This window comes from Melospiza georgiana, chromosome 4 (genome assembly GCF_028018845.1).
Source record: "Melospiza georgiana isolate bMelGeo1 chromosome 4, bMelGeo1.pri, whole genome shotgun sequence".
Lineage (NCBI taxonomy): Eukaryota > Metazoa > Chordata > Aves > Passeriformes > Passerellidae > Melospiza > Melospiza georgiana.
The window spans coordinates 13,570,892-13,596,473 of NC_080433.1; the positions used below are offsets into that span (position 1 = coordinate 13,570,892).

Sequence of the window (25,582 nt, forward strand, 5' to 3'; positions counted from 1 at the left end):
CCTTGCTGCTAATTCTCCACCTGAAATCTTAATTTAACATGGGTGACATGAGACACACTTCAGCAGCCATGGAGAGAAGTGTGAACAGCCATTCCCATGGTGAGGATATTAAGAAGAGTCCAAGTTGTCTGAAAGCCTGTTTTTTTGCATGAAACTTGAAGAAAATGAGGTCAAGGTTCAGGTAGACTTTGGGGTTTTACAATGGAGAAGGAAATCTTGCCTCAGTGCAATTAAAATTTAACTGAAGAAATAACTTCTGGTTTGTTTGGTTGGTTTTTTTTTTCCTGTAAGATTTCCCCTCTTGGCTTCAAAGGTCTTTTAATGAAGAATTATATTGCTGCAGTCTAGCTGAACAAAAGCAATGAAACAGCACGTGACATTTACAGTTGGTACAATCATCCTTAATGTGCTTGTATATCCCATGAAATAATCAGGTATGAATTTTTTTATATATAGACCTGAAGTTTTCTGACGACAGAGTTGGCATTTTGGCCAAAGATTATATAGATGCATCAGAGAATCATAACCTCCAGTGCAGAGAGGATCCATGTGGCCTTTCCCACTCTGCTCTCAAGGTTCAGTCAGGTCCTGCTTCTCAGCCATCAAAGCTTATTTAGGATTTTTTTATCTGTATTGTGATGGCTCAGTGATAGTTAGCATGGGCAAGTAGTGTCTTTTGTTTAGAAATTAATCCTGTCTTTCTGGATGCTGAGGATTTACTCGTGGCCTAGATTTAGTGTTTCTGTAAGTGAGCAAAGCTTTTTTTGTTTGTTCTTCCCTTGTTCTCTGAAACAAATGTCTGAAATTTATAGGTAAAGAAAAAGATAGTTGTGTGAGTAATAATGTTCTGTAATGATACAATTGCCCTGTAAATCTGTGTCAGGGAACTTGCACCAGGGATTACCCTCATTGCTCTACAAATGGGCTGGAAGAAGTTGAATAATTTGTGGATATGGGGAACATAGATATGTCAATTGTGCACATAATATATGATAATACAGATTGTATCACCTGTGCTAGATTTTTTGGAATAGGGAAGTGTGGTCTGGGGTTTTTTGGTTGTTTTTGAATAGTGGTCTAGATTGCTTACCTTAAATAGCATCATTTAGTAGGAAGTGAGGAAAAACCGAACACCTTGAGAGACTGACCACTAAAGATTTGTCCTCACTGCTCTGTCAATACACCTGGGTAACTCCCTTTCCTGTTTGCATACCCATCCTTACCTCCACTAGAGTACTGCTTTCTTCTTGAGCTGAAGTGGTTGAAACTCCTTGTTTCCAAAGTTAGGAAAACAGTAGAGTGTAAGCCATGCCAGCTCCATTAACTCAGCAGCTGTGTGTAGCTAATCAAATTCCTCTGCTTAACCTGAGGGCCATTTTTGCCTGGGTTTGAGCCCCAATGGCTTCAGGCGCCTCCTGGACTTTGCTCTGGGGCAGGTAAAGAGCACTCCTGCATTCCTTTTTGCCTAAACTGCTTTTGGATTGTAGCTCCTGGTGACAGGGCAGTGAGGAGCAGGAGGTAAATCCCTGCAGTTGTTCATTAAACCCAGGGCTTTGGCTACATGGGAATTTGTGGTCCAGGGTGAATTCAAAGGATGTGATTACAACTGACTCCCATTTACTAACACAGGAGAATATTTACTAGCCAGCAGTGACTTCAGAGTGACCTTTCTGGCTGGTTGTCCTGGGCTGATACACCACTGCTGAGATCAGTGCCATGCTGTATGTTTGCTGCAATGTCTGCTCTCATGAGTACTGAGATAAACTGGTTCAAATTAATACAGGACAAAGGAGCTTCTAGATGACCCCTTGCATAGCAATGAGTTTTATAACAAGATTAGTGTTGAGTTGCATCTCTGTAAAGAATGGAGGTGGCTTTATCTAAGTAATTTTTCAGATGCAGCTAGTGTTGGCTGACCAAAAGAAATCTTGCAATTTTGGTTTAATCAAAAGGATTAAAGTTGCTGGGGTGTGAGGGTGGAATAAAATTATTTTTCTTTTACAAAAAAACCCACCTGCCTTCATTGTATTAATAGGACCTATATTCTGAATAGTGGAAACTCCATCTCTCCCTCTCATCTCCAGGGCTGTTCTTTAGAGCTTGCACAGGTATTTGGATTTGCAGTTTTTTGTGAAGTCTGCATAGCTCTTGCCCTTAAAATTTGTATTTTCATGATGGGGGGGAAGGTGGGGTGGAAGAAGCCCCACCACCTTCAACAAAAACAAGATGTTTATGCTTCTTCTGACATTCACAGCTCTTGAAGGCAAGAGTCTTTGCTGCTTCTACAGACAAGGGGGCTTGTGGTGTTTCCTCTCACTTCTTCTCATGGGTTTCTTGTATTTCCTTTCCTCAGTGAGCTCTGATTCTTTTTCATGTTCTCTGCTGTATCTGTGAGATAGCATTATTTCCCATTTTTCTTTTCTCCCATGCACTAGAGAATTTGTGCCCCTAAACTTCCACCTGTCTCTTAGTAACAAGATTCCTCATTCTGTCTCCAAACTAGGAGCTCTGGGTACATCTGATAATAATTTCTGATGTGCCAAGCATGATATGTGCATCTCCCAAGAGGATTGATGTTTTGGGGTTTTTTGGTGGTGGGCTGTGGGGGTTTTTGTTTGATTTTTTTGGGTTTTTTTTTCCCATCTGTTCTGTAATTACAGGTTTAGCTATGGCCAGGGGTATTACCATGCTGCAAGGTATCACAAACTATGTCATCAGGTATTGCAAGTAATAGGAGCAGGTAGTTCTGCTCCCTAAAAATTCTAGTATCTTTATTTTTCATGTTTGCAATTTCCAGTGCTTACCAAAACCCCTAGTTCTTGTCAGTAGGAATGTACATGCTTGCTCACAGGGTTTTTTTCACCTTAGTTCATGGAACATCAAATATTAAGATCTTGCTTTTATTTTTGCATACATGCTGGCTGAGGTGAGTTTCAGCACAGGTTTCTGATTAATACTATAATTTTTGGCATTAGGATTAAAGTTGAAATAGAGATATGTAGTAACATGCATCTATAGCATAAATGTATGTGCATACACGTGTTGGAAGATAGAAGAGCATTGCTTGGGAGACTGTCCACTATTTCACCTACATCAGTTAAGCCAGTAAAAAGTTTTAGGCTTACTCTGATTTTAAATGTATTAGTAGCTTTAATATTTCCATTTGGGACCTTGGATCATTGTACTGTGATTCCAGTTTGGATGGGGATAGGAAGAGGAGAAGCTAAATAAATTTAAGAATAGGTTTTATTTTTTTTGTGGCTCACAAAGTTATGTAATTTTAGCACTGGATTGAAGGCAGGAGGCAAATAGAGTGGTCTGTAGTTGACAGCATGACAGCTGCAGTTTGCTGCATGGATATCATCCCATCATGTGCCCAGTGTCTAATTCTGATTGGATTCTCCTGGTGTGAAGAATCACACTCCCATCAGTGGGATGTCCATCTGTGTGAGCCTGAAAGCAGCTCAGGGATGCAGGCTGTAGAGGAGGAGTCTGTGGGATGGCCTCACTGTGCCTATGAAGTCTGATGCACATGGTTTATAAGCATCCAGTCTGTTTTGAGGGATCCTTTCTTGCACCATGAATGCAGATATTACTGTTGAATTCCTCCATGTGGCCATTGAGGGAGCTGGACACTCAGTTTGCAGACATTGGAGGTGATGTTTCTGTGGAGCTTGCCAGTGTTAGGAGGTTATTCTCATTTAAGGTGATTTTAAGGACTCTCAACAGCTTTCTGATTTTTATTTTTTTTTTGGTTGCAGGTGTGTAAGCAGCGGTGCCCATTCACTTGCTGTGCACTGAGATTGTCTGTCCCTCCCCAATTGTTTGTGAATGACTTTGGGCTCTCTGGCTGACGGGCAGATCCTGTGTAAGCACATCAGGCAGCCCTGCAAAGGCCAAGCCCAAGGGAGCTGAAGTGGCTGTGAGCAGCAGGTGTGTCAGCTCAGAGCTGCCCGTGAGGAGCAGCTGGAGGCTCGAACTTTGCCCGTTTGTTTGCTCTGGGTTTATCTCACCCTTTATTGTGCAGCCCGGTGAAAATGAGGGTTTGGTTTGTGGAGCCACAGCCCTTGCTGCTCTGGGGGAAGCTTCATGTGCCATCACAGGACAGGACTGCTTTGGTACACTCCACTGATTTATTTCTTTCTTTTCTTCTTTTAATTTCTTTTAATGTCTATATTTTGTTGTTGTTGTTGTTCTGGGGGTAGATTTTGACATTAGAGCGCTCCAACAGAAAGCTGAACTTGCATTTTACTTTTAATTTTGCTCCAGGATTGTGCAAGTGGACAGCAAAATTAATATCAAAACAGAAATTTCTTCTGAATCAAAGGCCAAGTGGAAAGTGTACTCTTGAGTACTGCTGCACTCAAGATTGTTATTCTGAAAAAGACCAAACAAAACAACAGTCCTCAACATTTAAAAAAAAAACCCTATGTAGCAATTGAAAAGGCTATTTTTGGTGTAACATTTTGATTTTAGTCAGATTGCTTGTATTGAGGGAAATGTTTACTAACATTTGTTACCACTTCTGGTCTTCAGACCCCTGGCAGCGCACTTAGAGCCAGGCAATGATAAATAATTTTTTGCCTACTGCCTTATAGGAGGATAAAGTGGCATCAGTTTCTGGGGTTCAGAACTGTTTGCTGTTGGAGTTCAGGCATCCATATCCCAGCACTGGTTGGGAATTAGACATGTGCAATGTACAAGTGACAGACTGAATATGCAGGAAACTAGCTGGTTGCTCAGAAGACCTGATCTCTGCCTCAGCTTACCTTGAGCAGTTCATTTGACTACTCTGTGTTTCATTTTATTTGTCAATTTATTTTTTCAAACTACTCAGTTTCCCATTTTATCTGCCATGTAACTTACCTCTTCAGCTGTTAAACAACTTAAAATGAGACTGCCACTATTCAAAACAGCTCTTCTACTTCAACACAGTCTTAATAATAAATGTAAACAACTATGGTCTTCAGATAGTCCAAATAAATTTAGGAGGATTCTGGTTAATTTTTGATTTTTCAGCTATGTTACCAAGGGTTGATCTTTGGACCGATATAACCAAACTTTTTCCTTAGTTGCTTTCTGTTATTCTGCCTTTCGAAGGACTTTGTGGAAAAGAAAGCAGTATAAAAATCACACAACCGGTCTGGCAGGTCCTGTATAAACAGGAGAAATGCCAGGAAAAGTCTTGTGTCTTTGTTGCCAGCTTAAAAAAAAAAAAGGGGTTAATTTTCTCCTAATGAAAACTTCAGCTGTTGCTGTGTGTGAGGTGGACTGTGGGGATGGGCACTGGAAGGAACATTCCCTCAGATGCTGGGAATATTGTCTCGGTCACCTTCTTGGCTGTAGGAGCAGAAGAAGCATTTTATCATGGTTCTTGTAAGCAGATTTGGTTTGTTTGTTTTTTTTTTTTCCTTCCCCCATTTCCTCTGACGGTCTCACAGCTCAGCTCTGGTGTCAAACACACCCTGCTTGATTAACTGGGGGTGATTGATGTCCCCCTGCTTTGCTTTGCTTGTAGAGGAGAGAGCTGTGCTGGTATTGAAGATTGTGTAGCTGGGAGTTGGGATGGGTGAGGAAACCTGCCTTCCCAAGTGGATCTGTGCCGTTGCATAACCGTGGGAAGGGTTGGAGTGCCTCTGTCCTGATTCTTGTGGCAAAGGAGGGATGTGTTTCTGGAACAGCTTTGAAGCTCCCTTCTGATTTAGGCCGTCTCTGCTGCTGCTTGTGAGCTGAGAGATTTCAGTCAATGCGTTGACAAGGAGGAGAGTTAGAAATCAGAAGTTCCCTCCCATGAGGAGGATGTTTAAAATCAATGCTAAAATGCAAAATGAAATGCATTCTGAGAGCTTTTGCAAGTTGTCCATGTCATTTTGCTTCTCTTGTAGTTCATCCTTCTGTTTCTAGAGCAGCAGCATAACTCCAGAACCATGGTTGTGTGGGTAGAGTGTTGAAATGGGATTTAGGAGACTTGCTGCTTCTTCCTGCACCTCTGTTCCTAACTGTAAACTGGGATTCAAACTGGCCCTTCCTGTGGTGCTTCACTATCTTGAGTATTTTGGCTTTGAGCTCATCAGGGCTGCCCTCTGCTCACTATTTCTGGAACACTTTGGGCAATGGTGCAGTGTTTGTTTGCTTCTGAGTGCTGTCACTGTATAAATGTCAAGTCCTAACAGTCGAGTTCACAGCCAAACAGAGTTCTTAGGAGAACATACTGTTTTCTAAGGTGTCAAAGTAGGTTTTTCCTCAGCCTCTGTACCCTGAATGGGTACCTAATCTGTTAATGTTTTGGTCCCTCCACTTGTAAAGGTGAGTGTAATAACACTTCCCTTCCTTGCAAGAAAGTGCTAAAGGTATTACAGGACATATTTAAATAGTGTAGCAATAAGGACCATGAAGAAGCCTTCAGATTGAGTTAAAATGGGCTTAAGACTTGTACTTTACTCTCTTTTTTAAATAAGTCTGAAGCTTACTCTATTTCAGCTGGCTTAGTTCCCAAGCTTCTCACTTGTGTAGTGAGGCAATATTTGCAGGTCAGAGGCAGCCTTATGGTAAGGGTGGAGTGGCTCTCACTGCAGTGTCCATTCAGAGGTGAACCAGCAATGCTTGGTTGTGAAAACAAGCCAAAGATAACCAGAGTGAAAACTTCAGCACTTCTCTTCTGCCAGAAACAACATCATAACCAATGCTTCAGGATTATGAGCTAAAACAAAATAATAATTTGAGGAAGAACAAAAAGCAATGCTGAGGTTGAAAGGAGCAATTAAAACAATTGGGGATCTTAATGAACAGGAAAAGCTATGGCAGAAGGAAAGCAGCTAAACTGAGATTTGTCACAGGGCTTGACACACCTATGGACCTCAGCATTTATCCCACTGTCCTGTTGGCACAACCAAGGCAGTGAGGGCTGTGGTAGTGCCACAAGTTGTTTTGGAGAGTCACAGCAGGTCTGGGAACAGGCAAACTCGGGTCCTCACTGTTTCTCTTCAAACCTCTTCTGTGGAGCTTGTTTTATCCTGGCATCTGCCACCCAGCCCTGTGCAGCGTCCCTGTACAGGAGCTGATCCACTTCTTGTTCTGCTGAGTGCTGGGAGTGCCCCTGGAATTTCCAGAGTGAAGGAATAAGGTCTGTGTGGGGTGTACCCTGTCACATGGACAGGTCATACCTGGAAGGCATCTCTTGTTTTCAGAGCAGTTGGGAAAGGATTGCTAATAGCTCTCCTTACGCAACACAATATTCACCTGCTTAGTTAATTACTTATTAGCTGCAGGCAGGGACATGGCAGATTTGTTAATAGCAATGGGCAAATCATTAGAGTGTGCAGCATTAATGGAAGAGAAAGCATTTAATAAAGAGCCATCACTTGACCCTGTCATTGTCCATGCAATATAGACCATATTGTTGAATTCAGGCTCTGCTCTTTGCCTGTCATCTACCACTTCTTAGAGGTGGTAGATGTCTTGCTCAGGAGCTTCAGCTTCTCTTTAAACACACATGAAAGCACATCTACTCTTTTGGATCAGATATGCTGTACCATGACCAGCTGGTTCTTTACAAATATGTTCAAAAACTCCCCTAAAAGTTCTGCCAATCCTGATGGTCCTGTGCTGGAAGGACCATGTTTTATAGGAAATAAAAGATTTTACTGTGCCTCACACTACTCCCACGTGGTTTTTCTTTTTCTAAGTAATATTTTGGTGTCTGATGATCAGCAAAAAGTTCAGTTTCTTCTACTTTGCATTCTCTTACTATTAGACTGCTGACTCTCCAGACCTTACAAAAGCTGCTAAATAGCTTGTTTAAAAAAAAAAGTCCATTTTTTTAATAGGCTGACCTGCTGCAGATTTTATTTCTTTTTTATGTAACTTAGCTTCTTTCAGTGGTCTCCCAATGCATTGTTATGTTTTGATTACAGCTTCTTACTAGCTTATCCTTCTGCAATATGTCTTCTCTGTTTGTATTTCCTTTTGAATGTTGGGCTGTATCTGTCCTTTCTTCTGTCCAGCTCAGTGGTCCCTGTATTCCTTCCTTACAAGCTGGATTGTTTGACTCTTGTTAAACTTGCCTGTCTTGCATACATAGGGGTGGGTGTGTGTATGATGCAGAATGAAGAGCCTGCAAATGTGCAGGATGCAGTATTCTATTCTAACATTCTGAAATCCTACCAGCTGTTTTTAATATACTCTCCTTTGTCAGCTAGAGCTTCCTTTTCTAGTCACACTGATCTTAATGTTGCTCACATTGAAGTAGTTGGAGTAGGTGAAAGCATAGGGGGAGAGGAAGATTGTAATTTGATGTTTATTCCATATCCAGTTTCTGTACAGTAGTCAAGGTCAGTGCAGGTATGGCCCTTTCTAGGAACTCCCTCTGCATTTAATGTGTTGGGAGTTAAATAATCTGAATCTTTGTGATATTTTATAGTGGCAGTCATCCATGATCCCTTGTTTCTGGACTAGCTTACTAAGGCAGTCTTTGAGAATGGGTATTTTATTTGGCTGTCTTCTCTTGTTGAGGATTCTGTTTAGTTTTACTCAAGTAGATCTGCCCATTTTTTCACCAGCAGCCCTTATTTTAGCTGTCCTATTCCCAGGCTGGCCTAGATTCTCTCTGGAAAATTGTTTTTACCTACTTAGAGGTGTTTTGGAACAAGGGGATGTAGCACACTTCCCTGCCATGCTGTGTGTGCTGGGTTACTGTGGCACTGCTTGAATCTTCAGGATTGCAAACTGTAAGGTGCAGCATTAGACCTTGGCATGGCACTCCCAGGTTTCTCTGGGCATTTGGCATGTCCTTCTTCATGGAAAGTCTGCCAGAAGCCTGAAGTGTGGAGAAATGCTGTGGTGGGAATGCAGGGCTGCTGTGTATTCCAATGTAAGTAAGCTTAAGTTACAGAGAGACTGAGGCCCATATGTGGATTTTACTTCCACCAGTGTAAATCTGGACAAGAAACACTGTTTAAAAATAAATAAAATTAACTGAAGAATTTTGCAGGTACAGATGGGAGCAGGATCCAGCTGTGTATTGGGACCAAGAAGGGCAATTTCTTCTATTTGTGAGTGGTATTTTCAAAATGTGTATTTCGGGATGTTGCAGCTCTACAGGAATTCTGTTTCCATCAGTGACTGAGGGTTAAAAGAAGCTGTGACTTTTATGTGAATTACTCTCCCATGATTTTTTCACTACTTAACTGATGGGCAGTTAGATATCCCAGGACAGTGAATAAGTTGACCTGGTCTGTGTGACAGTTCTGACCTGTGATTTGTGCTATGTAAATATTTGATATCCTGTTTTGTGAAGGACCGTGTTCACAGTAACTGTGGCTTCAGTGGAAATGTTCAGAAGGCAATGCTCAGCCATGGTAGGAAGATCAGAAATGCTGATTGTCCTTGGATGTGTGTTTGAGTGCACAGTAACATTGCAACTGTGACAGCTCAGTAATGCAACCAAGTACAAACACTTGTGCCATGCCAGCCCTGGGATGCAGAAGAGGAGCTTTCCCATAACTCATGAGAGGGCAGCTCCCTGTACACCATGTTTCCCCTTAGTCTGCCCATCTCAGTTTCATGGCCTGCAGGAGCCTTGCCCTGAAATGAGCACATGACAGCAGCAAGAGTGTGCAGGGTGTCAATTCCCACGCACGCAGGCAGGCTTGTACAACCACCATGTGTGACAGAGATGAGGCTTCCCAGCCCTGCCTCTTTTGGAAAAGAGAACACAAAAAGTGCACTGAAATATCCCTGACGTGCAGCTAAGCCTGGAAAGTTCTTTGCTCTTGCCTCCCTTGCTTCCCTGCTGCTTACTCACTGGTCACAGTACTTCAAAGCCTCATGTGGGATTTTTTTTCCCTAGCTATACAATTAACTGTCTCTCTTGAGCCTTCTGTGGTGCTTTTCGTGGCGTGAGTGTACCAACAAATCATGGTATAGATGCCAAAGGGACCCTATGGGTTGCAGCAGTGGCCCAGCTTTTTCCATGCCCTGCTTAAACACAGGTCAGCAGCAAGTTCTGCAGAGGAGCTTTGCAGTGACAACCCCAGGATGCAAATTTTGGAGTTACATGTTGAAAAGGGCTGGGGGCAGATGGTTTCCTAATGTCAGGCAGTTGGATCCATGGCTGGCTTGTGCCTTGAAGTCGTAGGTCAGGGGGCCAAGTCCCAGCTTTGCTGCCTCTCCTTGAAGCCTTGCTGCAAGGGTGGGGGCATAGATAAGGCTTTACCCCTGTTTGGACTATGATTGTGCTTCCAAACTCTGAACCAGAATCTGCCTCTTGTTTATTTTCTGCTGCCTAACTGTGATATCTGCAGATGAAATTCTTTATTATAAATATAAATGATTGATCCTTTGAACTGTACTGAGCTTTTTGCATTAGTTTTATCTTCTAGTTTTACCTGATACCATCTTCACATAACCTGTTCTATGCTCTATTCCCCCATATTAGCAGCAAAAAAATACTTTTTAAGCGTGTGGTTAAGCTAGTTTTTTGCTGCTTTGATACTTGCTAATTTGAAATATTTTGGAGTGCTTGTACAATAATGCAGCTGTGCCATGGCATTTCCAATGACAGCACTGACCTCCTCAAGCTGCCTTTTCATAGCACTCAAGTGCATTGGTATTGCTGTCTGTACAATTTTAATTTAATTAGGACAGTGGCTGTAATCACTGTGGGAGAAGCATGAACTTCCCCAGTGTCTCTTTTCCCCTTCCCTTTGTGATGAACCATTGCACCACTGTGTTTGTTTTTGATTTGCTTGAGTAAAGACTGAGGCATGAGAGGAGAGCCATCACCTGCCCCTGTGCAGGGAGGACAGGCTGGAAGGAGGAGCCAGGGAGGAACTGAACTTCACAAAATTGCTGAGGTTACTGACACAATCTCTGCTTTCTGCCCAGGAAACGAGATGTTAATCTTTCCCAGTGCTGCTTTGCATAAGGTCCATTCCAGAGAGCTGTGTTTGTTTTAATTTCTCTAATTACTGATGGTGTGCTGATTATGCTGCTATAGATTTGACGTGAATTGCTGTATTAATGGGATCAGAAATTAGGAGATGTCTGCCATGGAAATTAATAAGACGACAGCAGCTGGGGGAGGGGAGGGAAGTGGAGAGTTGAATTCATCCCCTGCTACTGCAGAGCTCCAGTTGGTTCATTTTGGGGTCTGAGCCTTTGTCCGTGGCAGAGGTTGGAGTATGCAAACTCTAACACTGACCAAGGTCCCCAGATGTGCCATTCAGTCCATCAGAGGCTCTGGTTCCTTCCTGCTCCCTAAGTTAGACCATGGAACTCCTCTCACAGTGGTCTCTGGACTTTCATATCCAGCTGTGGTACTGCACTCAAACCACTGGTGAACAGTGCGTCTGTCTTCCTTCCCTTTCCTCTTCTCCTCACTTGCTTCCCTAAGGATTGATTTGCTTGAATCTCTGGCTGGTTTTCTCTGTGGCTGGTTTGCTGTCATTGTCCTGCTGGGTGCCCAGATGTTCAGGGCCCTCTGAATTTTTCCTGCAAACACATCATTTTCCCCCAACCACCCTTATCTTTAAGGCCCTTTTTCAAACCCCCTCTGCTTTGCTTGAGCCACCTACTCCCGTGAGGATCCACAGTGGGAAAACCAGACCCTCCCAGGCTGCCCCTGGCTCCTAGTCCCTTGGCCTGGCTTTCCATTTCATGGCACAGGAACACAGCACCCTGGGACACAAATGTGTGTCAGCTTTCACTCTCAATTCCTTTCTCCCTGTGTGGTATCATTATGTGCAGTACAGGAGAAAGCTTTTATTCAGTGATTAAGGTCAGCTGCCTTTTCTGTCCAGCACAAGGTATTTGCAGACCACATTGCCTGTTTTGGTTTCCTGAAAACTGCTGCATAGGTATTGCATTTCTTTGCTTTATCAATTTAAAAAAGTAGTTTTACTATGCCACCTATCCAGCTACTGAAATAATCATGTCAGTGGGACAACATAAGAGCATGCTTAGCAGACTTTCTTGCATGTTTTATTTTCATTTCTACAAAAACATGTATATTCTTTGTGCCTGCCATATGAGTGAACTTAGTAAAGGGACAGAAAGACTATCAGATTGCAAGGCTGTTGCATTGGAGTTTAGAAGGGTCCAATTCTATCAAAAGCTTGAAGCTGTTTTTATTTGCAGCCTCCCTCATCCTCAACTGTTAGACTTCTTTTCAATTTAATTTTGATACTTTGATTTTTTAATTAATATTTTTATTTTAGCAGTATGAATTATTTGTGTTCATGACAGAGAAAATTCTGTTCAGGTAGTTTTTGTCAGTAAAGGATGTACCCCAATTCTTCAGACTGAAATCAGTGTGTCCTTTGATGGCTTTGGGAGTGCAGTCAGCTGTTAGATACATGCCTACTGCATAGTCACAGTCAGTACAGCTTTTGATTTACACAGGATGCCTTTACCTGTGGCATTCTCAGCAGCTGAATATTTAGTAAAGAGAAAGAACCCATAGGTTCTCTTGATTTTTGGCCTTGTGTTTCAGCCTGTCCCTGCTCAGCTGGGCAGGTGAAAGCACGTCCTGCTCAATGCAGACCTGGCTGCTTGTCCAGGTGGCCCCGTTGGAGCAGCAGCCACCAGAGTAAACCCCAGGGAGGGCTTTCCATGAAAACTGACTCAGTGTAGCTCCCCAGTTACTGTAAGCAACGTGAAATTTCATGGTGAAACTTTCTTGACCCCTTTGTGCTGAAGAAACTGATTAAAAATGATGACAGCAAGCAATATGCCTTCTGTTTTAGTCACCTCTTTGTGGCTACTGGCAAAATGCTCAGGAGTTGCTATTTTGAAATTTCTTAGCTGGTAATTCTTTGGGGCTGAGCGTTTGGTCCCTTGTAGGTTTAGGTGTTTATAGAGTCCCCTGGCAGGTGGTGAATAAGGAATGTGGTAGTACCAAGCTCTTTCTTAGCACTCATCACCAAAAATCTCACAGGACCACATCAAATGTGTATTGATTTGGTTTTTTTACCAGTACATTAAGCTGCAGCAAGGCTGTTTGCTCAGGAACATGCAAGGTTCATGCAGGTTCTACCAGCACTACCTATCCTTCCTCCCAAGCTGTGGCTTGAACAAGCCTACCGTTCTTGGCCTTAATACAAAGGGAAATACTAAACTTGACTAGTTAGGAAATGCTTTCAATAAAAAATTCCTAGTGGCAGAGTATCTGCTTGCATAACCTTAGAAGCATGAGACACCAGCCATGTTTTAGTTTGGTGGGTTCTGCAGAGAGAAGCACTGGGCAGTCCTGGAGTTGTGGGGATTGATGCAGTCCCTTCTCAGTGGTGTGAGCACAGGAGGTGCCTCCTGGAAACGTGACTCCAGAAAGCCTCAGAGAGCCTGGAGGAGCACGTGTGACCTTGTGCATGGACTGTGCAGGCTGAGCACTGCCTGTGGCTGAGCACTGAGCAGGGCCAGGCTGTAGAACCGGACTGGTGCTCGCAGTTCTGCTGCCAGCCACGTTGCTGCCCCATGCTGGAAACAGGGATTAAGCTCATTTTTTCCACAAGCCCAGTGTCTTGACCTCCCTGTGCCATTACCATTCCACACCTTTTGGAAATCTGTCCAGGGCAGCTCTTTCAGCATGCAATTGTTAAATGTATTGCCCTTGAGAGGCACATGCTGTCCTTTTTCAAGACAGCTTAACTCTGAAATGACTTAGCTCATTTGAGCTGTGCTCTTGCTGTAACTCAGGTTGTCTGTGTGTCTAATAAAAAGAAGGACTTACCTAATGTCTGTAAATTGCTTTGATATTTAGGCTAAAGGTGCTGACAGAAAAATGCAGGATTAGCAAGAGAGGGCATTTCAAAGGCACTAATAGGAATTGGATAGCTAACTCCCCTTGCTGCCTTGTAAAATGCCTTCTGCCAATAGTAATTCACACAGTACTGTGGATATCCAAGATGTGTGGGAAAAGTAACTGCAGTTCCATATCTTGTTTGGTTTTGGCTGTCCTGTCCTTATGAATACTAGGAAATAATGAATCAAATGCATTTGTTTAAAACAGTAAACCTCAATGAAACTGCCATGGTATAAATCAAGTTATGGTATGCCTTTAGGAGATTGATCAGTAAAGGCAGCACATACTGGAAGCATAATGCCTTGGTTTGATACAGCACCTCCTGGGTCTTGAGGGAAATGGATGGGTTCTGGATTTAATTTCATTCTCCACCTGCTCTTGGGCAGTGAGGAGACCCTTTGAAGCCACTTTATCTTTGCAGTGGTGATTCAGTGAGCATGCAGTGTGACCTGAGCTTGGACTGTATCCTGGATTCTTCAGGAGGGAGGAAAAGGACTTTGGGTCTCCCACCTATCCCCCCGTGCCCATTAACAGAGGCAGCAGCTGTGTGGCTGTGTTTCAGAGAGTTTCTCTTTTTATTAATGTCTCCATGAACACAGTGAGCAGCTGCAGTGTGGTTCAATATCTGTGCTGTGGATGGCAGCAGGAAATGCTGGGAAGTGCCAGGTGTCCCTGCCCTCCAGGGATGCTGTGCACCAGGGGCAGGGGTGCAGATGGCCCAGAGAGCCACACCTCTGCGGCAGGAAGCACAGAGTCAGCCACTTTGGGTCAGGGAGGGAGTTGGGGAAGCTGAAAAATCAAATAATGCCTTGTAGCTCCACAGGTGCATCTTTCATTGCATCACAGTGACCATCCCTGTTTGGTAACTGCACAAAACTGAATTCATGCTGGCTAATGGGTTGCTGTTGCCTGGCCAGTGATGAGTAGAAAGAAGCTGAGTTTTGGGAGACAGGAACATAAGATTGAACAATTTCTCTTTAAAAAGTACTGAGCTGACAGACATAGGGGCCATACTTGCAGAAATAACAAAGTGATGGAGGAGTGAAACAAGCTTGTCGTCTCGCTCTGTCTAAACCTGTAATAGTGTGTTCTCCACGTGCTGTCAGTCTCCTCTGCCATGTGGTTACAGGCTGTTGTGGTGGCACTCCTGATGTTGAGGGTAAACTTCTGGTTCTGCCTGAGCTTCTGACCAGCAAACAGCACCTTGCAAAGAGAATGAATTTGGCTTGCTTTGAAGCAGTGGCTGCACAACTTTCTAGGTGTTCCCTTTATTTTTGGATGTCACCTAATCTGCCTGCAAAGGGTTTTGCAAACCTCTCCTTCCCTTTGGTGGCAAGGGTGCTTACATTACATTCTGCAGGTGCCTCTATCAGCCTCAGTCTATTTTCCTGTCTCATGGCTGTGATAATGCTGTGGTTTGTCATGGTAGCAATTACCTTCTCTTGGTTCAGCACCAAATTTGTCTTTTCCGTTTGCCGGAGATCAAGGTCAGGGTGAGAGCCTGCACTCGTACTGTCCTGCAATCAGAAATTACCTCCTCCTGCTTCTGTGTGTGCAGGGATGTAAATCCATTCTTGCACTGGTGTGTCAGTGTTCTGGAGAATAACGTGCATTACCTTCCAGGAAGCATATAATAATAGCTTTTTTGTTTCTGTAAAATTGTGGCTATGTTTATTTACAAAAGGTATATTTTGTACTATGATTGGAGGCTTAGAATATGGAAGAATTTTCCCTTCAGATAACGTGAAGTTTCAGTCTTAGATTTCTCGTCAGGCATTTTCCTAGGTAAGAACCTAATTGTGACAGTTACGAAACTAATACAACATTCACAAGTTGCTCTTTAGCTCAATCTGACTGTACTTGGTTGCAAGTTAAACTACTTCAAAGAAGGTAATAGTAACTTGCTTAGCAAAAACAAGAGTACTACGTTACTTGATGGTAAATAGAGTAGTCTGGTGATGTGTTTTTCTGCAGCAATGACAAAAGTTACTGATTAATGTCTTTAAAATTGTAGGAAGGGGTATAGTGCTAAACACTTAGCTTGTTCAGATCATGACTGATTTGTTAACATAAGATTAAGTGGTTTTGGCACTTCAGTGGTACTCACACATGTATCATGGACTTGCTGTCAGATTTCCACTGACAAAAGCCCTCGGAGTCTCCCCTCTTGCATGTCACTTCCCCGTTCCTCCCTTGGCAAATTTCTGAGAAGGCCCTTGGAAATTTCGTGGCTCTCTTGAAAAGTAATCCTGCCACTCTAAAAGGTCCTTAGTCCCTTCTCAGCACTGGCTGCCAGTGTTCTGTGTGTGCTGTGGGGCTCCCTGGGCAGCTGGTGCACCACTAGTGCACATCACCAGGCACACACTTCCTTCCTTCCACCCACGTCCACCTCCTCTGCCATGGTTTCATACCTCTGTTCCAAAGTTCACGTTGTCCTCTCTCTTTCTCTCCCTCCCCCCCCCACTTTCTTTTAACAGCAGGAAAGAATTTCGTACACACCTCCCGCGAGCCCGGTACCAAATTACACCTCGTCACCACTACATGTCCCAGTGCCTCAGGCCATCAGGATGGAGGAAGACACCTACAGAGTGCCAGCACACCTGCGTGAGTGTCAGCACCAGGCTGCTTAAGCTCTTACACTGAGGAGGGGGTGGGACAGGGTGAGAAGTTGCTTCTGGTTTTATGGAAGAGAGCAGGGAAGTCCCTGGCTTTATACTTTTTTTTGTTGTTTTAATAAGCTTTAGCTGGTTTGGTTTTCCTGGCTGTTGTTTTTAACTGAAGAAAATGATTCTTAAATACAGCATGCTGAATCTCCCCTCCCATCTCCTGCAGCCCTTGTCAAGCAGTTGGGCTGTTTTTTGTGACAGGCACAAATGTGGAGGGTTTGTTCTGACAGGAAGTGCTGTGTTTCCTTCCACTTCATTGGAATGGCTCAGTTACGTTCTGCAGCACAAGGTCAGAGTTTCACCAGCTGTGGCAAGTGGAATGTGTTTGTGCTGTGGCTATTTTCAGGTTCTGAGGGGTCTCCAATACTTGTGATGCCCAGGCTCTCTAGTGTAGAGCATGGTTGCTGCCAGAGGCAGTGGGAAGGGAGGAGGAGTGAGCTTAGCTGTGCACAGAAGGATGCTGCAAAGGAGGAAGGACATATCGCTGACATTGGAACAAAAACTGGAGCTGAGGGCAAGATCAGAGCCAGGTACTTCCTTGCTGAGGTGATTTAATGTTTGACAAAGAGGAAAGGCCAAGGACTGTTGGCCAGTGAGAGGTGAGTTAGGAGGGTGACAAGAAGAGTGGAATTTTCCTTTTTGGAGGGAAGCAGTTCTGATGGAAATAAGATGTTTTAAGTAAACTTTTTTCAGGTGTTACATTCCTGGGGTACTTAAGCAACAATGAGCAAGAGGGCCAGGAGCAAACAAAACTTTGTGCTTTGCCCTCTGACAAACGGGTTTGGGATGTTACGGGGGGAAGAGGGGGAAGTCCATGTTTGTCACAAGACACCGTCATTGCTGTCTTCCACACACACTCCTTTTCTGGATGCAGACTGTGTTTAAAGCATTTCTCTAGTCCTATGCTCGCTCCCTTGCTGGCCATGAGTTACTCTGCCCCAAGGTCACTGGTTCCCATGCTGTGTCACATGTCCTGTGTGGCCCAGTTCTCTGTGCTTCCTGGTGGGAATGGGAGCTGCTGCTGCTGCAGTGTTTCTGACTGTGCCTGGTCCCTGCCTGGGCATCCATGAGCTCCCAGGCCTGGCTGCACGTGTGTGTGGCTGCTCAGCTGTTCCCCTGCCTGAGGAGGACTTGGCTGCCACACTCACAGGGCATTTCTGTGCTTTGCCCAAAGCAGGCACAAAAAAACCAACACAGAAGCAGTTTTTCTCCAGCAGTTCTTTTCCATACTGGCACTGTTCATCCCCAGATCTTGTGGGTTTTTTCCTCATTGCATGTTTACTTCTGCTGTGGGAGCCACTGTGTGTCCACTGCACAGCCAGGATCACAGCTGGGTTTCCAGTTATTACTGCCCTCCCCACTGTGTCTGGCAGATGCAGAAGGCAGGGAGGCAGAGACTCCTGATGCTGACACTGGTGCTACAAGCTGTACCTGCTTCCTTCCCATCCAGCCAGCGTGCTGGATAGTGTTGGATTTATGCAGCTTCCTCTCAGTGAAGACTTCTCTCACAGTATTTTTAGAATGTGATCCAACCTTTCACCTTGACTCTTGTTTTGGTTTTTCTGTTCTTTTGGTTGGCACATTTTTAAACTTGCAAGGCTTCTTTCCCTTCAGTATTTCCACACCAGTCTGACTTGTTGCAGTGTAAAAGCACAGATGATTAATCATGAAATATCTGTGAAATAGCCTTCCATAAAGTTAGTGTCTGAGGTCATAAACAACATGAACACATTTACATAGCCTTACTAATTGTAGTCAGTGGCAGTGTAGTATTTTGTAGCTCGGTATGCAGTCAGTATTGACACAAACCACTGTTGTCAATTAACAGACCACCCAAACACTGTTAAAACCACTCATAGCTTCATAGCTAGGCCAGGAGCAGACATTGTGAATTTCTCAAACAATCTCTGTTGATTTATAATCTCTATATCTCTTGTTACAAAACTTCATGCAGTAACTGCTGTGTTTAGGTCCAGCAACTGAGCTACAGCATGTGCAGAAAGATTTCTGCTCTTCATGTAAAAAACTTAAGTGATGAGGAGGATATAAGGTCTCTAGATGTTCTTTTAATGCTTAATTATCTCCTTATTTGCTTTTTTTTAAGTGTCCTATTTATAGTTTGAATTAGTCAGCTTCAGTTTCCAACTATTAGATCTCATTATCGCCTTTCCTGCTAAATATTGTCAAAAGACTCCTCCTGATATAGGTGCTTTTAGGTTGTCACTTCTTAACCTTTTCTTGGCTAAACTGTAGAGGAAGGAGAGGTTCTTAAGGCTATCAGTCTTCCTGTTAAGCTTTCAGATTTCAAATTCTGTTTATATCACCTCTGTGAACCGATTGCCACTTCAGACATCCTTCTTAAAGTGAAGACAACAGACATGAAGATGATATTCCAGTAGTCTTGCTAATACTGTGTATAGAAATAACTCAGTTCCTTTTGGATTTTGTGTCATGAGGTTTTAAGAGGTATTAATATAGGGTTTTTCAGTTCCTGCATGGACTCCTCTCATTTATTTTTTGTTTGTTTATTTTTAGAGTTGTGTCTGAGGTACATCTTTGATCTTAAATCCAAACTGCCTCAGAAGTCAGGCAAAGTAACTAATTTCTAATTCAGGCTGTGTGTAAAGGTTGGGTTTAGATTTGCAAAGTCCAAGGATTTTTTAGGTCTGAGTTTTTGTTATGTTCCATCCCTACAGTTGTTTTTGTTGATGGGAGATGTGGTCAGTTCCTCCACTCACACACACAGATCCAATGCAAAGGTTGTCAGGCCTGCACTCCTCCTCTTTCCAGGACATTCTGATGGTTCAGTCCCACCCCACACATCTTCATCTACCTGTGCCATAGGTGCAGGTGACCCAAAGGCAGACCTAGAAACAAATGTTTCACATGGAACATGTAGAGCACTCTCTGGATTCAGGCAGTTTTATGCCTTCTATGATAAGAAATGTCACTGTTTTTAATGTTCCAGATCACTCTGAGAGCACCAGGCACAAGTATCAGAACAATAAGTAAAGCAGTTTCCTTTGGTGTGATAAATTATTTCTCATTGCTTAGTGAGCAAATGAGCCTCGGGTAGGCTGTGCTGATTTCATCCATAATACAGAAACTGCCCAGGTATTGTGATACTGAAAAATTTAGAAATAGGTGGAAGTCTTCTGGAACTATTTACATACCCTTTATCTATGGGGAAACACTCCATTTCGCCACAGAAAAGGTTAGTGGGGTTGTGTGGTGAGGGTCTGTGTTTTTTAAAATTTCATTTTATTCTTTGTCTCATCTGGTAAAATGTTATTAGCACCTTATTTTATGCTATGGCCTTGTAATAAGCAGCTCTTCGAACTGGATAGAGGATACAGCATGTAAGAAATGGATATTACAACCCTTTTTTCTGTCTATTAATATGCTTTGAATTATGGAGAAAACAGCTTTTTTCCCCTTTTTGTAATACACAAGTTTAAAATAAGGTGCTTTGCTTGCTAAAACAGCAACTGTAAATGTGTGCTATGGGCTTCATGGTTTTCTTTTGTCTCCCTCAATATAAAACTTTTTCAAAAAGAGAGACAGAAGATATCCCAGTGCTGAGAAAGGATTTGTTGCATGCTCTGGTCCTGTGCAACATCATTCCCCCTTGCATGCTTATGTTGATTTGTACAGATTGATTTTTATCTCTGAAGGGCATCTTCTCTTGGGAACATGTGTGTGTTTGTTTAGGGAGAGTGATCTCATGGGCAAAGATTTCAGAGTTTTCTCTTGATACAAACATAAAAACAAGTTCATTTATTCCTCTGAACTAATTACTCTTCTCTCCTTAATGTTGGCATCCTTCACATGCCTGCAGCCCATTGTCATAGTAAGATACTCTGCACACTTTTCTGTGCACACAAAGCAATTCTTCTTGGCAAAACTAATTTTTCTTGCTGTTGCCTTTTTTGTGAACCCCCAGCAGTCTGCACTGATGTCCAGAGTGCAGTGATACACTTGAGATGTCACAGTACATGCATCTCCTCATAGGGGAGAACTTTTACTTCAGGGCTGCAGTGTTGTCTTGGCTCCACTCACTTTGGGGTGTAGTGGTGGTAGGGAAAGCTAAAGAACTGTTTGTAAAATCATCTGAGTGCTTTTTGTTTCAAGTGTAGGCTTGGGTTCTGGCCTTTGGTTTTCCAGTGTGTGATAAGTTCCAGGTCACAGCTGATTTGGATAAAATTCATAGAATGCAGGCCTGATCACATACACCTAATGAGATCAATTTTTTATTTTGGTATCTCTCTGTCCTGTGTTATTATGGTCTGTTTACTTCCCTCATTAAGGACAGAAAGGAAATTTGTTTAGTTTTCTGCAAAGATTATATTAAAGGCCTTTACATTTTTAGTGAGTATTTCATATGAATCTTTTTGCATGGCTGTTTGTATTATTATTTGATACTCTGATTTGGTGAGAACTAGTCCAGTGCTTCTGTGTTGTTTTGGCATCTTTGTGACCTTGGCTGTACCAAATAGTGCAATAAAGTTCTGTGTGGGCATGAGTAGTAGGGTAGTTGGGCAGTTTCTTTAAACTAAGGCATTTATTAGACCTGAAGGCAGTTTGTTGCCAGTTTCTTTCTTCTGATCATGCATTGTTGCTTATATGTATCATTTGTGTTTTAAGGGCACTAGTTTTCTTTTTTTTTTCTTATTAAAGGAATGCAGGAAACAATTAAGAGAAGGTGGAGGAAACAACAACACTTGGGATTGCCAGGGATTCATTTTTTTCTGTATAGTGTCTATTAATTATGCTACTCCTTTTATTAATCCTTTGGCACCTGTTAATTATTCTACAATTTTGGCTAGCAGCTGGAAAGCCACTTTGAAGCATTAAGCATATTGTTGTTTAGTTACTAGAATATGCAATGCACTGAACTGAAAGTATGCAGTGAGATGGGAAAAAAAGCCCTTTACCCTAAGCCACATTTAGAGCAGCAAGCAATGAAAATATTTGCTTTGGAAGGATCTTTGTGGAACAAAACTGACTGACGCACATACAGGGAAAATAAAATAAAAGCTTCATATGACAAAGGGACTGGGAGAGGTGGCCAGAATGTCAAATTAGTGGCTGAGACTAATCCTGGTCCTGCTGAAATGAGTGGTTAAATTCCCACTGATTTTCGTGGGAGCTGGGCTGGCCTCTTTCTCAAATTATTGGCTTCTCCTGGACCTCTCCTTGCTCTTCTCTGACATTATGGCCACTAAAGCCTTGCTCTTCCCTCTTGCTACCCTTGCCTTTTCTCCTAAGCTGCTTTTCACCTTACATGTAACCAGTACCAAGCCATGACAAAAAAAGAAAAAAATTAAGTCTGGCAATGGCACTGCTTGCTAACACCTTATTGCAGTATTTAATCTTGTTTAATCTGTGTTACATCTTTGTCTTCTGCCATGGGCTACTCTTGCACATTTTATTGTGAGCTATTCGGAGAGGGTCCATCCAGCAGTGCCTCCTGGCCTTTCAGTTTGTAACTGTTAATAATCTACTGGCAGGCTGAGGGGAGTGTGGAAATCCCAGCCAGCCATCCTGTCAGCCTCAGAACCCCTTGCTTTGGTTAACCCCAGCAAAGCTCCTTCAGGACTCTGAGCTGTGCCCACTTGTTGGGCAAACAGGATGCAGAGCATGAGCTGGGGAGGCACTGATTGTGCCTGTAATCTAAGGCAGGCTGTTCCACAGGCACCCTCTGGGGCTCACCTGAACTGAACTCACCTGCTCCACCCTGCATCCCAGGGGCTTTACTGGGAATCTCAGGCCAGCCTCAAAGAGATCCTCCAAACAGGGAAGCCCAGTCTGAGTCACTCCTGTGCCATGGCTGGGGAGGACGTTGAGATGTTTGAGTGCATCCAGAGGGGGCAGTAAGGCTGCAGAGGGGCTGGGAACACAAACCCTGTGAGGAACCACTGAGGGAGCTGGGGATGTTTAGCCTGGAGAAAAGGAGACTCAGGGGTGCCCTTATCACTCTCCACAACTCCTGAAAGGTGGCTGCAGTCAGGTGGGGTTGGGCTTTTTCTCCAGGCAGCAGCTGGCAGAACAAGAGGCCACAGTCTCAAGCTGCATCAAGGGAAATACAGGTTGGATATTAGGAAAAAGTTTTCACACAAAGAGTGATAAAGTTCTGGAATGGCCTGCCTGGGGAGGTGGTGGAGTCACCATCCCTGGGTATGTTTAAAACAGACTGGATGTGGCACTGGGTGCCAGGGTTTAGTTGAGATATTAGGGCTGTGTTGGACTCAATGATCTTGAAGGTCTCTTCCAACCCAGTCATTCTGTGAATATGGATGCTAATGTTTTATATGGACTGTGTTGCACTGGGAAGGGTGAAACACCATTACTCATTCTGCTGGGAAAACTGTGGTCTTTGGATCATGAAGATTCTGCTTTGCATTTTTCTGGCATGGTCTTTGTTCATAACCTGTAGGAAACTAACCCCCTTGTCACTGGCTTTGCACTGGGGTGACACAGGGCCCCTTCACTTAGCACTTTTGCAAACAGCTGGTGAGTTTAACCCTAAATCTGTTCACTCCTTACTGCTGCCTGGTGGCCATGGCAGAAGCATCTGGGTTAACTGTGAAAAAACTTGTAAAGGAAGCTCACTTGCTGTGAGCTGCTTTCTGCTCCCTGAGAGATTCTAGAATCAAGTGGGTTTTTTTTCCCAGTGTGCCTGGTTGCTGCCCCGAGTTAGCAGCAGTTTCCTCCTCTGACCATTCCCAGTGGAAGCGTGGGGAGGGATAAGAGCCTTCCTGCCTCAGTGGGAACCTGCAAAGCAGTCCTGATGTGGGAGGTCAGAGAGACCTGTGCTTCAGGATCTGGAAGGCTGGCAGTGTGGGTGGGAGTCCCAGTGGTGCTGAGCCAGTCTTTTACCCTTTTGGAGAGGTTTACTGGAGGGTTTTAAATCTCCAAAATACACATTCCCCTCTATTCAGAGGGGAAAGGAAGCCATGTCACTTTAATATGGGATTCAGGCTTGATCCCTTGTGGAATTCCCCTGGAAAGTGTGGAGAGGAATAAGAAGCAGAAGCAGCAGGACATTTATGGTATTGCTGGGTTTGAAGCATTTTTAGCTTTGTCTTAAAGGGACATTGTCACGATCAGTGTACCTAAAATTAGCTTGCTTTTCTCTTTCCATTCCAAATGTCTGTTTGATTTTTCATTTGTATTATGTTATAAGTGCTTCCATGCTCTTTTTTAAAAATTATTTTTGTAAGAAATAAAATGAATGCAAAGAATGCAGCATTCATAAACAGCCGTACAAGCAGAGAAAACACAGAAGAGAAACTGCGTGTAAGCCATGACTAACAACTCCACAATAAGAAACCATTGTGTGGTGAGAGCCTTGCAGCAAAACACAAGTGTGGTAAAAAACCCTGCAGAAACAGCATAGCATCATGATCTTTTAGCAGAGATGAGCTGCTGCCTCTTGGGAGAGAACAGCTCTGTCCAGCACTGACAGGGACATGCAGTGTCTGAGGAGAAAGCTCCTGTAGCTTTGAGGTCCCAGGAGTTAATGTGGTAGGTCATGTGTGTACACACACAGAAAGAAAAGAATTATTTGATGCCCTTTATGAGAAGCTGGATTTCTTTCTGCTGTACTTTTATGTCTTTCCTCTCTGGTGCTGGCACGCCTTCGGGTGTTTAACAAATGCAGCTTGGTAAAATATCCATTAAATGGGGGTTTATGCCATTTTTAGAACTCCTCATTTTACTGCTGGAGCAGAATGGCTAAATGATTCTTGAGTTTGTTGTAGACATTTTTGGTGAAATGATTCCATCCAGATTTGGAGGCCCATTCCCAACACCTCAGCCAAGAGCCTCTTTGCAGTATCATTCTCCAGAGGTTCTTGGGAGGGTGGAGCTCTTAATGCATCAGGCATTCCAGCCTTGTGGAATGCTTGTGCACTTTTATGGGATGAATACATTTGAATGTGCTCACTTCTCATGTAAAATGTTTTGTGCAGTTCTAGCATGGCCCTATTAATGTAGCAGTGATCCTTGTTCAAGAAGTTATGAGTTAGTTATAGATTTAATAGGCATATGGTTGGTGATGTTGTGAGTTAATAAACAATCACCACTGATTGGCTTTTGAGAGTCAAAGCATTAGGAAACTTGCTTAACTCCAAATCTTTCCTCATGAGTTTTTGTGCATGGAAGTCATACCCCAGGAATAGCCTGAAGCTCCCTGCTTTATTTACTCCATCTGCCTGTCTGGTTTTGATCTCCCTATGCTTTTGTATCCCACTGAAAAAAAAGTGTCTGCTCTGCATGGGCAGCATGATCAGGTAGCTCTGTGGCAATTATACAGACCATAAAATGAAAATGTTAAATTATACCATGACAAGTAAAAATTAAATTAATCTCTCCAATGATTAACCAAAATGTTCTTCCTGCCTTTGGAGCCCACAGGAACAGTATGGGCTGTTCTGCAGGCAATGGAGAGGAAGGATAAAGGAAAATTCTTGGTTATGGGGGTTGCTTTGGAGACAGTGGAAGTTTTCCAGTCTTAGAGCTTAGTGAGGGGCTCTTTGTATCTGGAGCTTCACTATCCCAAATCCAGAGCTGCTTGTAGCACTGGATCCCACAGGCTATGAGCACCTGAACCGGTCCTGCAGGAAAGCATTGTTCTCCCCATGTCCTGCATGGCCCCTGCCCTGACCTGGTGCTGTGAGGTGCAGGAGGGTGTGCTACCCCTGTATGGGTTTTTTCCATCCTGTCTCTAAGGAAGAGTGATAATTTCACTGAATTTTGGACTGTGCACCACTCCTGCCCCTGAGGGTACAGGGGGAACATAGGAGCTGAGCCACAGAAGTTCAGTCAGGAGGGGCTGGGAACTTTACAAACACACACATTTCAGAGTTGGATCCTGTAGCACTGGTAATGAATCTGCACTCTCTCAGCATCCTGATAAAAAGGGTTATTTTCATACTATGTTCTCAGCATTCTCCCTCTTCAAGTTCTCTAGGAGCATTTTCATGTTTCCCTCAGGTGTCTTAAAGCTTCTTGTTTGCAGAATAAACATCCCAAAGGGGCTGTGAGCTGGTCAGAGCACTGACATTTTATTTTAAAATGCCCACCAGCAGCAAAAAAAAAGGTACAGAATATTTTT

The 25,582-nt window shown here is 43.4% G+C and overlaps 1 protein-coding gene across 2 annotated transcripts in view; it reads left to right on the forward strand.

The window, feature by feature from the left end:
- Positions 1-25,582, forward strand: part of ETV6 (ETS variant transcription factor 6) — a 121,472-nt gene that overhangs the window by 26,017 nt on the left and 69,873 nt on the right. Inside the window, exon 2 of one of the 2 annotated variants that reach the window (XM_058022793.1) lies at positions 16,276-16,402. The exons of the other annotated variant lie outside the window; for it this stretch is intronic. Coding sequence (XP_057878776.1) covers positions 16,276-16,402 — 127 coding nt within the window. The remainder of the gene's footprint in view (positions 1-16,275; positions 16,403-25,582) is intronic. 2 annotated transcript variants of the gene reach the window in all.